This window comes from Hyaena hyaena, unplaced genomic scaffold, assembly GCF_003009895.1.
Source record: "Hyaena hyaena isolate Hyena2069 unplaced genomic scaffold, ASM300989v1 scaffold_45, whole genome shotgun sequence".
Classification (NCBI taxonomy): domain Eukaryota; kingdom Metazoa; phylum Chordata; class Mammalia; order Carnivora; family Hyaenidae; genus Hyaena; species Hyaena hyaena.
Window position 1 is genome coordinate 1479020 of NW_024080677.1, and position 16282 is coordinate 1495301.

Consider the following 16282-nt stretch of genomic DNA (forward strand, 5'->3'; position numbering starts at 1 on the left):
GAACGGCAGAATCCACCGTCCAGTATTTCAGTCTGGGATAAGCACACAGAGATCCCTACAGCCTCTAAGCAGCCAGGCGGTAGTCTAACTCTAAAAAGCATCTGCCTTCCTCCACCACAAAGAGAGAGGGAAAGGCGTACATATTCATACAATTAAAAGAATAACTATATTGAGTATTACTCTGTACCAAGTCCTACTCTACACATTACATGTTACTACAAAATACAAACACCGTTGTAAAAGCCATAATAAACTGGACTTACCTTTCTAATGGAATACAGAGAGCTTACAATTGACACTATAGACATAATCACAATGGCTAGAGCATAATAATAGTATTCATCAGTGCTCCACAGTATAACACTGAACAGCTGGAAAATGTAAAATGGGTTGAGAACCTAAAAAATAAGATTTTTAAGTCAAATTGGATGAGGTATTTATAACCTTTGTTATGAATAAATATTTATTTATAGAATAAAAGGTATTGTTCTACCTTTGCATTTAAGAAATAACCCAACAAGGGGCGCCTGGGTGGCTCAGTCGATTAAGCATCCGACTTCAGCTCAGGTCATGACCTCACAGCTCCATGGCCTCATAGCTCAGGAGTTTGGGCCTCGCCTCAGGCTCGCTGCTCTCAGCACAAAGCCCACTTTGGATCCTCTCTCTCTCTTTCTGCCCCTCCCCTACTAGCACTTTCTCTCAAAAATAAATGAACATTTAAAAAACAGAAAGAAGCAACAAGATACTTAGAGGGTAAGCTCTCCAGTACCTCTGGGCAACATACACTACCCAGAGTTAGTACAGTACTTTTTTACCATTAAAAACTAGAGTTCAGCTAAATAAACTTAATTTATTTGCATCGATCTAGATCCATACCAAACCTAAGTACAGATTCAGCAAAAAACAGAAAAAAATGTGTGTATTTCACTGTTCTTCATTCTGCTTCAGCAATCAAGTACATTTACTTCCAATAATTACTGGGCAACTAAAGGATATAAAAATTTTAATTAAATGGAACAAATGTTCACTTATTATGAACTCCAAATACCAATTTTCTAATAAGTCAAAGGTCCACTGGAGACTAAAGGGAAGACAAATAGGAGACAGGAAGTTATACTGTTTTGTATTCTCTAAGGAAATAATTAAGGATTAAAACCTGAATGAAAAGGGGAGCCTGGGTAGCTCAGTCAGATAATTGGATAAGCATCCAACTCTCGGATTCAGCTCGGGTCATGATCTCACTGTTTCATGAATTCAAGACCCACCTCAGGTTCTGCTCTGTCAGAGCCTGGGATTCTCTCTCCCCCTCTACCCTTTTCCCGCTCACACTGTCTCTGTCTCCCTCAAAATAAATAAATAAATAAGTAAATCAATAAATAAACCTGAATGAAAAAAAAGAGATAAGGGGCGCCTGGGTGGCTCAGTTGGTTAAGCGTCCGACTTGGGCTCAGGTCATGATCTCACGGTTCGTGGGTTCAAACCCTGCGTCGGGCTCTGTGCTGACAGCTAGCTCAGAGCCTGGTGTCTGCTTCAGATTCTGTATCTCCCTCTCTCTCTGACCCTCCCTTGCTCACACTGTCTCTCTCTCTCTCTCTCAGAAATAAATAAAACATTAAAAAAATTTTAAAAAAGAAAAGAGATAAAGCAGTCCTGGCAACAGTCTTCATTTATTCAAATTTCATAGTATTTTATCAATTTCATTAATAACTTCCCCCAAATGTCTTAAAATTGACACCTGAACTTTTCAAAGCACTTTTACCCCACTTTACTTTAAAATTACATAATTTGAAAGGACTTACTCCAGTTTTACAGATAAAGGAGAAGAAAAATTTTCTAAGGATCAAAGCTAGTTACTGACAAAACCATATTATAAAACCAGGCTGTCTAACTCCTCCAGTCCTCTCTGCTGTGTTCTAAAGCAGCATAATATGGCCACCCTCAGGAACTGAGGAAAATAATCTGTATATCTAATGAAAGTATTCACCCAACCCTTGATCTTTAGCCAAAAATCAAAAGGAAGGCTAAAGAGCCTAACTCTGCCAGGCAAGATCCCATACTCCCTTCCTTTACGTGTATAACCTTTATTCACATTTCTTCAATGGCACTTACAACTGACCAGTCACTACAGTAACTACTGAAACATTTCCCTCCCACGATAAACTACAAGTTCCTCATGGTCAATCAACAGGTCATGTTTTGTACTCCAAAGTTACAGTACAATGTCTAGTTCCCAAAAATGAACAAATACCAGTGAAGAATAAACACAATAAATCATCTAAAAATTGGATATAAAAGACAGGTGTATACAACTATAAAACAGGGCAAGATTTAGATGTACAACTAAGAATTAAAAAAAAGAAAAGAAAAACAAGTAATAAAAAGGTAATTCATGCCCCTAAATTATTTCTTTAGCAAAGTTACTACCTTTACCTTCCAAATTAAAAAAAAGAGAGAGAGAGAATGAGAGAGAAATTAAGAAACAGAAAACCAAGAATATCTTATTACTTAAATCATGGCTCTTTTCAAATTGACAACTCTATTGATCACAAATGCTGTCTTACCTCCTTAATTAGAAGCTTAAAAACAGAAGGCACTTTCACAGTAATTTCATTTACTCCATAAAGCAATTTTCTACAACAGGAAAACATAATAATAGTGTTACATTATATAACAATAGTATAATTTAGGGATGGCATTTCACTAGATAAAAGTCAAACCACAGACTGCTCTTAAATCTGGAACTTAAACATTCGTGTCTCTACATACTTTCCTTCTACTATTCTCTACCTACAGTATTGAAACCAAAGTAATCAATATTGGATAACTACACTGTTGTTTCATTCTGTCACATATCTTTTTGTGTGACAAATGCCTTTCCCCCTAGTCTATAATAACCATGTCTGCAAATGCTTTTTCATCCTTGAACACAATACACCTCAACAATTTTGGATTGCAATTCAGTTTTGCAAGAGACTAAATAAATAAATTTGAGGGGTCCTATACTATTTTTCTAACGGGAATATTGTACTAACAGTGTTTATTTCAAAACAGTGTACATCTCACTTTTTTAAAAATGCTTTTAAAAGGTTGCTTAAATCCTTCCACTTAAACTCCTGTTAGTACTTTCTATAAGATAAAAAGTAATTCTTGCCTTTATGAAGTATAGGTCTAAATGAATCCATGTTTTAATATCCTACTGAAAAAAACATGCTACAAAAGCATAAGAAAACTAGTAATTTAATTTGAAAATACCATTTATCCTTAAAATATACAATACACTGATTTAGTCTTATACTGTAGCAAAGAATAACATGATAAAAAAAAGATTATGCAACCCAATTTACAAATACTCATTGTAGTAAATTTTGAGCTCATGCCTAGAATTCCCAATGCATCTCAGAAAATCTAAGCTGCTATCAATTATAAGACATACCCATCATTTTATGTGCTATCAGGATAAAACATTGTCAAGTAAAAGATGACACCCCCCCCCCCACTGCGTGACACATCCCTCCTTTAGAAATGTTAAAATGACGAAAATGTGCACCTTAGAATTGATAAAATATGGAATATTTTCAGGGATACCAACTTCAAAATTCCAGTTTCAACATTTTCATAATTCTTAAACTGAGAGACAGTCTTACTCAAATAAAATATCAGTAAGTTGTCAACTACTCAGTCTATAATATTTAAATACCTGTTAACATATACAACTATATGGTAAAAGGGTGGACTATATATACTACTTTATTTAGGGATTTTGAGAACAGATCTAACTTTAGTTGGATAAAAATTACCTGTAGGCATGCATCCCCTTTGTCAGTCCTGCACTATGCTTTTCATAAATTGACGTACAAGAAACACCTTCATCCAGTCCCCTAAATAAATCCAAAGTTTTTACTTTAAACAAAGTTTAAAATATCCAAATGTCTTAATGCCTCATTTTTCTATATTCCTGATTTTAAAGTGACTTCCTTACAAATAGAAACCCTAACAAAAACTAAAATAATGAATGAGAATTTTTAAATCTCAAATTCGTAAGATAACCAATAATGAAAGTTCTAAGTCTCAAATGTGATGTGCCTAATTCTAAATTAGCCAATGCATCTACCACATGATAAGATGGTTCTAGACACTCAAGTTTATATGACAATATTATTATCCTTTAAAGCTGTATCAAACCTGTATAAGAGCTATTAATTAAACTAATAAAATTATGGGTAAAGTACGACTAACTTGAGAATTCCAAACTAAAGATAATTTTTTACTTTTTAATCTATGTAATTTTCCCTCTTCAATCTTTTAAGCTTCATGCTAACAAATCCTATTCAGATGTTTATTCCCACAAAGGCATCAATCCAAATCTATCCCTGTTCTAATACAAACCTAGGAGAGAAATACAGAATTTAGGAGTCATGGGCAATGTCCAAAATCTGTAACAATTCTAACTGGATTCAAACAACAGACCTACTTTTCCCCAAAAATGTCTTAATTATGCTTATGTTAACTGAGATACTAGTCATAGAGCTCCAAAGGAACCCTACACATCATTTAACTCCAATCCTTTTCCATTTTTTCCAGATAGAAAAACTAAGTTCCATAATTAACTGCTATCATTGGGATAAGTTTAAGTTCTAGAAGTTTCTACAGCTGGAAAATGCCACAAGACAAACAGGTTTGACATTTTTTTCCACTGAAGTTGATGACTTCTCCAAAAGCAGCAGGGATCAGCTCCAAGTCTCTTTTAAAAAAACAAAATGGCAGCTCACTGGCAGTGTTCTATAAGGTAACAGTTCTTAACTACTAATGGTCTTCAGAATTAGGCATATGGAAATGCTCAAGTCTATTCCAGAATATTCCAAGTCTTTAGTGTCTGAGGAAAAAAATTCAGACGTGAATATTTTAAATGTTCGTAAGGCAATTCTCTTTGTATTGCTAATATTAAGAATTCCTTTAGCACTCTCAAGTAATGATATTTAATGAGTGTTTATGATAATCATTTTGACAATAGCAAGAAAAACAGAATCCTAATTAATTCAGTACTTACATAACTTCAAGCCTCCACAAAATATAAATTTTAAGGGATTCCTCCAATTTATCCTATTCAAGGCTTAAAACACTGGACAATGTGTCAATCTTTATCCACATAATAAAGTTAAATTTCTGTTTGGGAAATGACAATTCAGACATTCTGACGGACTATAAAGTGTACTCTAAAATTCACTTTGAGATGAACCCACGAAAAGAAAAGAACTCAAACTCAGAATGGATTTGGAGAATCACACTATTCCAATCTTTTATGTAAATTGTGCCAAGGTGCAGTGCTCGCTTCGACACCACGTATACTAAATTTTGCCAAGGTACAAGTTGTAAGGAGGGTTTAGCCTAAGATGGTTAACAAGTATCCAAATAACACGAGGGAGTTGTTAATAAGTGAATAAAAGTTATGCAATAAATACCTCTTCAATTTTTTGTAACACTACAATGATTTCTTTTCCATCTAGAACATTTTTAAGATACTCAGAATCCAAACAGAAGAAAAACACTTACTTTAAAAAATCAAAATTGTGAAGGGTATCATTCCAGAAGTATTTTACACTGTGGTGGGTAAAATAACGAATCTGCAGAACACACATAAATGTTACATCAAAAAGCACTATCATCATCCGTTAACAATTAAGTTTACTAACACAAATCTATTATGTATTACAATTAAAGTGATCACATGCAAATGCAATCTGCTTCTTCTAGTATTACCTAAACTGTGTTATATATAGTAATAAGTATTTTATATGCATATATATTCATCCCAAACAAAAATAACTGCAAGCACAAAATTACAGGCTATGATAAGATAAAATGTAAGAATTCTGGTTTTCAAAGCAACCATAACACTAAGATCACCATACCTGCTGCGGTTGAGTTTGTGAATATTTGCTTATCTCATGCCTATTCTCTGTAGCCAAATTTTCAGCAATATGAGCAGCGTGGCCATTGGCAACTTTATCAGTCATAGATTTTAGACTCAAAAATGGATTAGTTTCCAGAGAAAGAAAGCGAATTTTTGCACAAAACCACATTCTGAATTCATCCTTATAAGAGAGGAAAGGATAAAGATAAAAAGTCAATTGGACATATTACATAATACCTATTCCTATAATGCCTATATATCTTTTAATATATTTTTAAATTCCCATTCTTTACATATTATTTACTCATTTCTAATTGAGAAAGCATCACTTCCTACTCACTAAATGTTAAACCATTTCATGAAGATGTATAAATTCCAACATGAAGTGCTTTCCATTGCTCACCAGTTTATGATATACTTCACTAATATCCCTGAAAGATCATGAGTAACTTCTTAATGTACCCATCAACATACTGAGACTAGAAATTAAAGCCTCTGATAAAATGTTTCCAACCAAACAAAACAAAAAACCCTGGATGCATCAACATCACATAGTAGAAAGGGAGCCAGCCTAGTGAATAACACATCTGATACAGTCCTTAAACTAGCCAATGACCTTGAAAGATAGGCATCTAATCTTAATCTCACAGTGCATCAAGAACTACAAAAGGGGGTGCCTGGGTGGCTTAGTCGGTTAAGCGTCTGACTTTCGCTTAGCTCATATCTCGCGGTTCGTGGGTTCAAGCCCCGCATTGGGCTCTGTGCTGACTGCCAGCTCAGAGCCTGGAGCCTGTTTCAGTCCGTGACTCCCTCTCTCTCTGGCCCTCCCCTGCTCATGCTGTCTCTCTCTCTCTCCCCTAGAAATAAATAAATAAATAAATAAATAAATAAATAAATAAATAAAACATTAAAAATTAAAAAAAAAAAAGAACTACGAAATAAAGGGGTACAAGAGGAAGGGGCTGACATAATCATCCTTAAGATTCCTTTATATTCTAATCACTGTGATAATACTCATTTTGAACACACATGCTTTTAGGACTGGCATTCCTTTTTTAAATTTTTTTAAATGTTTTATTTATTTATGAGAGAGAGAAAGACAGCATGAGCAGGGGAGGGTCAGAGAGAGAGGGAGATACAGATTCTGAAACAGCCTCCAGGCTCTGAGCTGGCTGTCAGCACACAGCCCAATGTAGGGCTGGAATCCACGAACCGTGAGATCATGACCTGAGCCGAAGTTGGATGCTTAGCCAACTGAGCCACCCAGGTGCCCCAGGACTGGCATTCCTGATTATTCCCTAGCAGTGATGTTCTCCTCATACATTGTTCTCAACGAAGCACACACAAAAGCATTCCTCTGCTCCTGAAATAACCAGCTCCAAGTGAACACATGGACTTACAGTAGTCCTCAGCAGCACCACTTCACAGTCTTTAATCGCAGCTCTCATGCAGGTAGCCTTCACCCGCCACTCAGGCATCCAGTAGAGGAGGAGGAGAAGAAAGCCACCAGTACAAACCACTCCTAGAGAGACTATGGCAAGCTTCCAGCGACACAAATTATAGCCATAAATCTCCTGCATGGACACAGTGAGCACACAATTAAATATCAAATGATATATGAGAAAAATGCCAAAGTTTTGTTTTCCAAATGTGTATTATCTATTTTGTCACATAAAAGGTAGGGTTTTTTTGTTTGTTTTATGTCTTGTCTATTTTTGAAAAAGCATGATGATGGGGGCGGGGGGAGGGCGGGGACAGAGGATGGAAAGCAGGCTCTGCGCTGACAGCAGCAAGCCTAACGTGAGGCTCGAACTCATGAACCATGAGATCAGGACCTAAGCAGAAGTTGGACACTCAACTGACTGAGCCACCCAGGTACCCCTAAAAGGTAAGGTTTCTTTAAATAAACTTTTAATTTTTGAGTAATTTTAGATCTGCAGAAGAGTTACAAAAACATTAAGAATTCCTGTATATCCTCCATCTAGTTTCCCCTGTTAACTTGGTACATTTGTCAAAATCAAGAGATTGACACTGACACATTATAATTAACTAAAACTAGTCTTAGGTAGAATTTCACTAGTTTTTCCACTGTCTTATTTCTGTTCCAGGATATAAGCCATAATGCCACAATGCACACCATACAGCAGGTTTTAACTTTATGTTTCTCCCAAATGATTAACTAATGGTCTCAATATTGCTATAACTGATTGATGTGACCTCCTGACCCAAATTATTTCAATTGTTTTAGTTTACTCCCCTCACCACAATTCAACAGGGCTGCCAAATTTAGCAAATGAAAACGCAGGAGGCCTGGTTAATACTTAAATTTCAATAAAAAATTAATGAATTTTTTTTGTTTGACCTATGTAATATTTGGGACATGCCCATATGAAAACTTTATTCCCTGATTATATGAATTTCGCATTTAACAGAGTGTCTTATTTTACCTGATAACCTTACCTAACCCCTGCCACATACAAAGAGTTGAAAAGTGCTTTTTATTACTAAGTTCATGTTAAATTTTTTTTTTTCTTAAGTAGGCTCCATGCCCAATGTGGGGCTTGAACTCAGGACCCTGAGATCAAGAGTCACATGCTATACCAACTAAGCCAGCCAGATGCCCTAAGAGTGCCTTTTATAGAAATCAAAATTGGAAATCTTATATTTGGGATTATATATAAATATTAGCTAATGTAGCTTCTTAAATTACCAAATAAAAAAAGCATACTTCTCTAGTATTAACAATCCACAAGGGAAACAGGAATTATACTAAAACCAACAAACAGAGATGTTACATAATCCCAAATCAAAAACAGTCAGGATGTGGAAAGCACACTGGTTTTGTGTACGTGTGTGTGTGTGTGTGTTTTAATGTACTTTTCTACTTCCCTGGAATAATAAATTATGGAGATAAATTCTTCACACTTTACAAGTGAAATATAAAAATCAGTTACCATTTCATCTTCTTGACCCTGGTTGATAGTCTTCCTTTCTTCTTTGTCCATATCTACAGTGGTTTGAGGGGTCTTATGCTTCAGAACAGTTGAAGATAACTGAAGGAAAGGAAGAACAAATGTTAGGAATTCTATTGTATCTTAAGCAGACTATATACCTTCATACTGTAAGATTTTTTGTCATGATATATGTATCAAAGTTTTGCTGATATTTAAGTACTCACTAAAGTACTGGCTGGCTTTAATGACATTTTCAATAGTGTGCTGGTCCTCAGGATATGTGTTATCACAAATCCTGGCATATTTCATCAATTAATTTATACTAACAGCATTGGCAAAAACAATGAAGTTCTAAAGAAATTACCGAAGAATCATCTCTCTTCATTTCCCAGACTCAGAGCACTAACCTAGTTTAACCATCTTCAGCTAAAAGAACTTCACACAACTCAATTTATTACTTGGAAATATAGCGAAGAAGTAAAGTACCAGCAGTGAAACCAACCCCAACATCTTCCCAAGATTATTCAATTAATCATCCAACAAATATTTACTGAGCACCTATTAAATGAATGGGAATCCCTGGTCAAGAGTCAACTCCTAAGGCAGCTGCACCCCTATTAGAGATCACTCCCTCATTCTGGGTCCAAGTCCACTAGGTAACCTTCTGATGGTCTGACTACCTACAATGCCTGTCTAGGAGAAAATTCATGGAGATCATCGACAAATTTTTTCCTGTTTTGAGAAAGGGTATATTAATTTCAAATATTTGACATTCAGCCCCACATTAAAGAGATTTGCAAATTTAAACAATGCTAGTTTTGTGATCTTTTTTTGTTTCTAGAAGATAAATATTTTTCAGAAAAATGTTAATATGAAATAAGCTTATTACTGCTATGTTTTATTAAATTAATATTCTTTTTTATTAAATTAATATTCTTAAAGATATCAGCTTTAATTAACATTGTACCAACAGATATAACTCACATAAACAGAAGCTCTTCAGAGTTCACATTAACTTTTTAAGACTGTAAAAATGTCTGAGACCAAATAGCACTGCTTTAGACTAATGCTGGAGAGCACAGTGGGAATATTACCTCTCATTCCAGATGCCGTCCCTCTGCTCATCTACCCAGTGTGTAAGCACAGGCCTAATACATGACAGGCACTCAAAAAGTATTTGTTGAACAAATGATGTAAGGAAGATTTTGTGCTAAGACAGCAATAGCTATTTGATGTTTACATGATATGAATTAACAGGAGAATTTTAAACAAATCTCGTATGTAAAAATAAGAGTACTAAAATCTCTTGATCTATGTCATCAACAAAATGACCAATAAAAACTACCGATGCCTCCTGCTCCAGCACTCAGAGCCTCTGTGCCTTCTGCTATTGCCCTGGAGATGCTGTCAGGGCTATGCAGAGCAGGATTTCTACAGAAATAAAACAAAGAACTTTGATTATAAAAATATATATATTATGTATAAATTATGTTACATATATTGTTATATGTAACATATATACATGATAGTATGTAATAAATATAAACAAAGACTCAGTGCCATGGTGGAAATGAAGACTTAGAGGTATCTGGTCCAACATCTCCAAAACAGGCCACATTATTATAAAGCCCTGTGGGCAATTTAGTAACAATTTGTTCTCAGTCTAGGATAGTGTTAACAGCTTTGAAGCATATTATTGGAGTCATTCCACCAGGGTAAGACTGATTCATCAAATCAACATGACTTGAGGTGACAGCTATTCTTAAGGGCCATAACCTTAAGGGCCACTAACAGATTTCTGGGAGAATAAGCAAACCCGACCTCTTACCCTGTAGAAAAGATCAACTATTGTTGACTGAATGCATAAGGCATAGATAGCCCAGTACTGCAGGGAACCCGTGGGGGGTAGGGGGGCGGAGGGGACAAGGGAGGCGGGGGGTAGGGGGCAATCTCCCCTGAGTTGGGGAGATGAAGCTAGGAGTCTAGGGAAGCATCAAAGGCATCCCCTGAGGAGGAGGCAGGTTTGTAAGGCTGACTATCAGTGCAGAGATCGGTACAGAGAAAGAACAATGGAAATCTGTAACACAGTCCCCCTGAAGTCTTAAGCTGAGTACCAATCAGTACAGACGTGAGCAAACTACTGGAGGCTAGGGAAAGCACCATCCAAAACTATTGACAGTAAAACATCACTGGTCCGCCTGGGTGGCTCAGTCAGTTGAGCGTCGACTTCGGCTGAGGTCATGATCTCATGGTTCGTGGGTCTGAGCCCTGCATCAGGCTCTGTGCTGACAGCTCAAAGCCTGGAGCCTGCTTCAGATTCTGTGTCTCCCTCTCTCTCTGCCCCTCCCCTGCTCATGCTGTCTCTCTCTCTCTCTCTCTCTCTCTCACAAGTAAATAAAACATTAAATAATAAAAGAGTAAAACATCACCAGGGTTCACACAGGGCTGAGTGCTTGTTCCTACCAACCACAGTGGAAACATTGTTAGTCACAAGGAATCAGGGAGAGTACACAGAAGGGTGTTGCTTCAGCAATGGGATCAAATTAGCCCTAAACTAAAAGCTACTCTGATCCTACCTAACAAAACTCTTAAGACCTAAAGGAATAAACCATTTCCAAATAATTTCACAGCTTCACAAAGTTCAAGGAATTTATAAGAATGCAAAATTTCTAGTCCCATCAAGTTACAATACTCAACATCCAATTAAAACTTAACAGAGATGCAAAGAAGAAAATATAACCCATAACAAGAAAAATCAATCAGTAGGAAAAGACCAAGAACGGACACAAATAATAGAACTGGAAGATAAGAACATTAAAACAGCTCTTGTAACTGTAATCTGTATGTTCAAAAAGCAAAAGGAAAGACTGAACACGTTAAGTAGAGACATGAAAGATATAAAAAGAACCAAGCTGATGAGAAGATAGAAAGTACAGGTTCAGAGATGAATGAAAAATTTACTAGATGGGATTAACAGCAGATTACATGCTGCAAAAGAAAAATTAATGAACCTGAAGACAAAGTAATAGAAATATCCAAAATGAAAAATGAACAGAAAAAAGACTAGGGAGAAAAAAAGCACAAAACACCAGTAAGCTATGAGACAACTTCAAGTCCTAATACACATGCAAGGTAGGAGAGACCAGAAATATGTAATGATATAATGGCAAAATGTTTTCCAAATTAGATGAAAAATATAAGCCTACAGATCCACAAAGTCCAACTAATACTAAGCAAATAAACACTGAATAATTACAACAAGGCATGTCACTAACGAACTGCTCAAAAGCAGTGATAAAAAATTCTTAAAAGGAGTCAGAGGAAAAATATATGTGACACACATAGATAAGAATGACATGGATTTCTTGCTAAAAATAATGCAGGTGAGAAGAACTAAGCATAACATCTTGAAGTACTGAGAAACAGAAACCATTCAAAAAGTTCTATACCCAGCAAAAATATCGTCCAAAATCAAAGGTGAAATAAAGACCTTTTTTTTTTTTTTTTTACAAAACCTGAAAAAAAACGTTAAAGGAAGTCCTCAGGTAGATAAATGGAAATGGGGGGTGTCTGGGTGGCTCAGTCGGTTAAGAGTCTGACTTCGGCTCAAGTCATGATCTCACAGTCTGTGGGTTCAAGCCCCACGTCAGGCTCTGTGCTGACAGCCAGCTCAGAGCCTGGAGCCTGTTTCGGATTCTGTGTCACCCTCTCTCTCTGACCCTGCTCATGCTGTCTCTCTCTCTCTCAGAAATAAATAAGACATTAAAAAAAAAAAAGAAAAATGGAAATGAAAACGCATCTCCACGAAGGAATGAAAAGCATCAGATATGAGTTTAATATCACTTGAAAATACACTGTAATAAGTTAAAGATGTACACTCTAAACTCTAAAGTAACCATTAAAATAAAAGAGTTATAGGGTGCCTCAGTCAACTGAGCAACTGACTTCAGCTCACGTCATGATCTCACAGTTCATGGGTTTGAGCCCTAATGTGGGTTCTGTGCTGACAGCTCAGAGCCTGGAGCCTACTTCTGATTCTGTGTCTACCTCTCTCTCTGCCCCTCCCTCGCCCATGCTCTGTCTCTGTCTCTCAAAAGTAAATCAATGTTTAAAAAATTTTTTTAATAAATATGGGGTGCCTGGGTGGCTCACTCAGTTAAGCATCCAACTTCGGCTCAGGTCATGATCTCACGGCTCATGATTTCAAGCCCTGCATCGGGCTCTGTGCTGACAGCTCAGAGCCTGGAGCCTGCTTCAGATCCTGTGTCTCCCTCTCTCTTTGCCCCTCCCTGACTCACACTCTGTCTCTCTCTCCCTCAAGAATAAATAAACATTAAAACAATTTTTTAAATAAATAAAAGAGCCATAAGTAATTAAAAAAAATCAACAGAGGTGATTAAGTGGAACCATAAAAAATACTCAATTGATATAACAGGCAAAGTAAAGGAGGGAAATGGAAACTAGAGAGGAAATAGAAAACAAATAGCAAGATGGGTGATTTAAACCTAATTATATTGGGGTAGCCAGGTGGCTCAGTCAGTTAAGCATCCAACTCTTGATTTTGGCTTAATCATGATCTTACACAGTTGTGAGATGGAATCCTACATTGGGCTCTGTGCTGGGCGTACAGCCTTCTTGAGATTCTCTCCCTCTCCCCCCCCCCCCTTGTGTGTACCTACTCTCTCACTCTCTAAAAGTTAGGGAAAAAAAAAAAAAAAGTGGGGGCTGAAGAGATGCCTGGGTGGCAGAGTCAGTTAAGTGCCTGACTTCAGCTCAGGTCATGATCTGGCAGTTTGTGGGTTTGAATCCCACACTGAGGTCTGTGCTGACAGCTCAAGAGCCTGGAGCCTGCTTTAGATTCTGTGTCTCCTTCTCTCTCTGTTCATCTCCCACTTGCACTGTCTCTCTCTATCAAAAATAAATAAAGGGTACAAAAAATTTTAATAAGTAAATAATAAATTTTGGAGTGCCTGGGTGGCTCAGCTGGTTGAGCATTAGACTCTTGACTTTAGTTCAGGTCATGACCCCAGAGTTATGGGATCAAGCCTCCCATCAGGCTCCACACTGAGCATGGAGCCTAAGATTCTCTCTCCCTCCCTCTGTCCCTCTTCCAGCTCATACATGCTCTCGCTCTCTAAAATAAAAATTTTTAAATAATGGCAGGACACCTGGATGGCTCAGTTGGTTAAGTGTCCAACTCTCAATTTTGATTCAGGTTATGCTCTCACAGTTCATGCGACTGAGCCCCAAGTCGGGCTCTGTGCTAACAGCTTGGAGTCTGCTTGAGATTCTCTGTTCCTCTCTTTCTGCCCCCCCATCTCGTTTTCTCTCTCTCTCTCCTCTCTCGCACACGCATGCTCTCAAATAAACGTTAACAAAGTGATAAACATAATACCAATGATAAAACTGATATCAATAGTCACATTAAATATAAATGGTCTAAACAACAATTAAAAGATAGAGATCGTGGTTTTATGTTTTAAAAGCACGGCCATAAGCAAATATATTTTGCCTATAAGAAATGCAACCTAAATAGAAAGGCATAATTGGCTAAAAGTTTAAATATATCCTGCAAGCACTATTCAAATTAAAGCTGGAATAACTATATTAAATCAAAGTAGAGTTCAAAACACAGAATATTACCGGGGACAGTCATTCATAGTAACAAAGGGGTCAACTGATTAACACAGAACACTAATCCTAAACATGTATACATTTAACAGATCTTCAAAATACACAAATGACACAGAAGATCTAAGCAACACTATCTATCAATCAAATTGGTCCCAACTGATATTTACACAACACTCTACTCCACTGCAGCCAAGTATACATTCTTTTAACACGTGCACAGAACATTTACCAAGACAGACCACATTCAGGGGCATAAATTCAAGTCATACAAAATAAGTTCTTAAAAAAATGGAATTAAATTAGAAACCAATAAAAGAAAGATAAGTAGAAAAGACTTAATATCTGGAAATAAAATACACTTCTGAAAAATCCATGAGGTAGAAATCAATAGGGAAAATACAAAATATCCTGAACTAAACAAAAATGAAGACATATATCAAAATTTATGGGATGCAGCTAAAAGAGTATTTAGAAATTATTTATAGCACTAAAACCATGACTTTAGTGTCTACCATAAGAAAGTAGAAAAAGAACAGCAAATTACACTCACAGTAAGCACTGAAGGGAAACCAATACAACGGACAGTAGAAATCAGTGAAATAAAAAATAGTAAAATAGGGGGGAAAAAAAATCAGTGAAACCAAAGACTGTTTTTTGAGATCAATGAAATTGATCATTTTTCTAGTTGGACTTAAAGGAGAAAGTAGGAAGACACAAATTACCAATATCAGGAATAAGAGACAAGATATCATTATAGATTCTGCAGATATCAGAAAGATAATCAAGGACCTTAATGAACAACTTCACACCAATACATCAACTTTTCTGCAGGTCTGAACTTACTTCCAAATTAAAAAAATTTTAAAATCTATATTTATTCATCAGGGGATGGCCATGAGTTAGTAATCACTACAGCTGAGTTAAAAGCTGAGTAATAGGTACATGAAAGTTCATTATACTAATCTTCTTACTTTTTTAGTGTGTAGAAATTGTAATAGAAAGTGTTTTTAAATAAATAAGATAAAAAGCACTCATCTGAAGCTTTTAGATAGAGAAACATTTTCAGAAGATATTCATTCCAGGAACCAAAGGCCATAAACCTTGAGAACTCTACTTCTATAAATCCCTCATCCACTGACCCAACTGATCATGTACCAAGCACTTTCCATACAGTCTCTTACTGCTAAGTTTTGACTCTCCCTCTTCTTCACTTTTGTTTTTATCCATTGCCTAGAAATACAGAGGTACTTCCTCACTTTTTAAATCCCAATTTTTCAATGTAGAATGTATTAGTAGATAAGCATGGTTTTATAATTTTAGAAAAAGAATTAACATTAAGATTCAATGTTTTCACTAACTTCATGTACTTACAACTATTTAAAATCTTTTCCCCAATGGATCTTGACAGAGTTCACCTCAGTCTTAACATAGCTATATCATCATCTCCTCGTCACACATTGCCTATAACAATCTAGTTTTCATAATCTTCTAAATACAATTCTCAACCATCTTGTATCATTACTTTTTATAACTGTTAGTGTTCTAAAACTTAGCTTACTTTTTAAGGCAAAATTCTTAAGTCTTACCAAATTTTACCAAAGTTGAGACATTAAAAATAATTTAAATAAAAAACTACTCTGAAAACCATCAATTATTATTCTCTTTAAACATACTACACCCACATAGGAAATTATCAAGACTTCAGCAAGACTTTCATAGAAACTTTTAATAAAATCCAATGAGAAAATTGCAACAGCTTACATTTAAAACATATACATATTAT

At 36.1% G+C, this 16282-nt stretch overlaps 1 protein-coding gene across 5 annotated transcripts in view; it reads right to left on the bottom strand.

The window, feature by feature from the left end:
* The window catches only part of ATP13A3 (ATPase 13A3), an 85477-nt gene that overhangs the window by 51727 nt on the left and 17468 nt on the right, over positions 1-16282 (bottom strand). For 3 of the 5 annotated variants that reach the window (XM_039230309.1, XM_039230306.1, XM_039230307.1), the window contains 7 exons: positions 8866-8964; positions 7312-7485; positions 5910-6092; positions 5551-5621; positions 3798-3878; positions 2562-2631; positions 264-398 (listed from right to left, as the gene is read on the bottom strand). In XM_039230309.1, the coding sequence (XP_039086240.1) occupies positions 264-398; positions 2562-2631; positions 3798-3878; positions 5551-5621; positions 5910-6092; positions 7312-7485; positions 8866-8916 (765 nt within the window). In that variant the 5' untranslated portion in view covers positions 8917-8964. Of the gene's footprint in view, positions 1-263; positions 399-2561; positions 2632-3797; positions 4874-5550; positions 5622-5909; positions 6093-7311; positions 7486-8865; positions 8965-16282 lie in introns of those variants that run through there. The other 2 variants (XM_039230308.1, XM_039230310.1) reach the window with 2 other exon arrangements.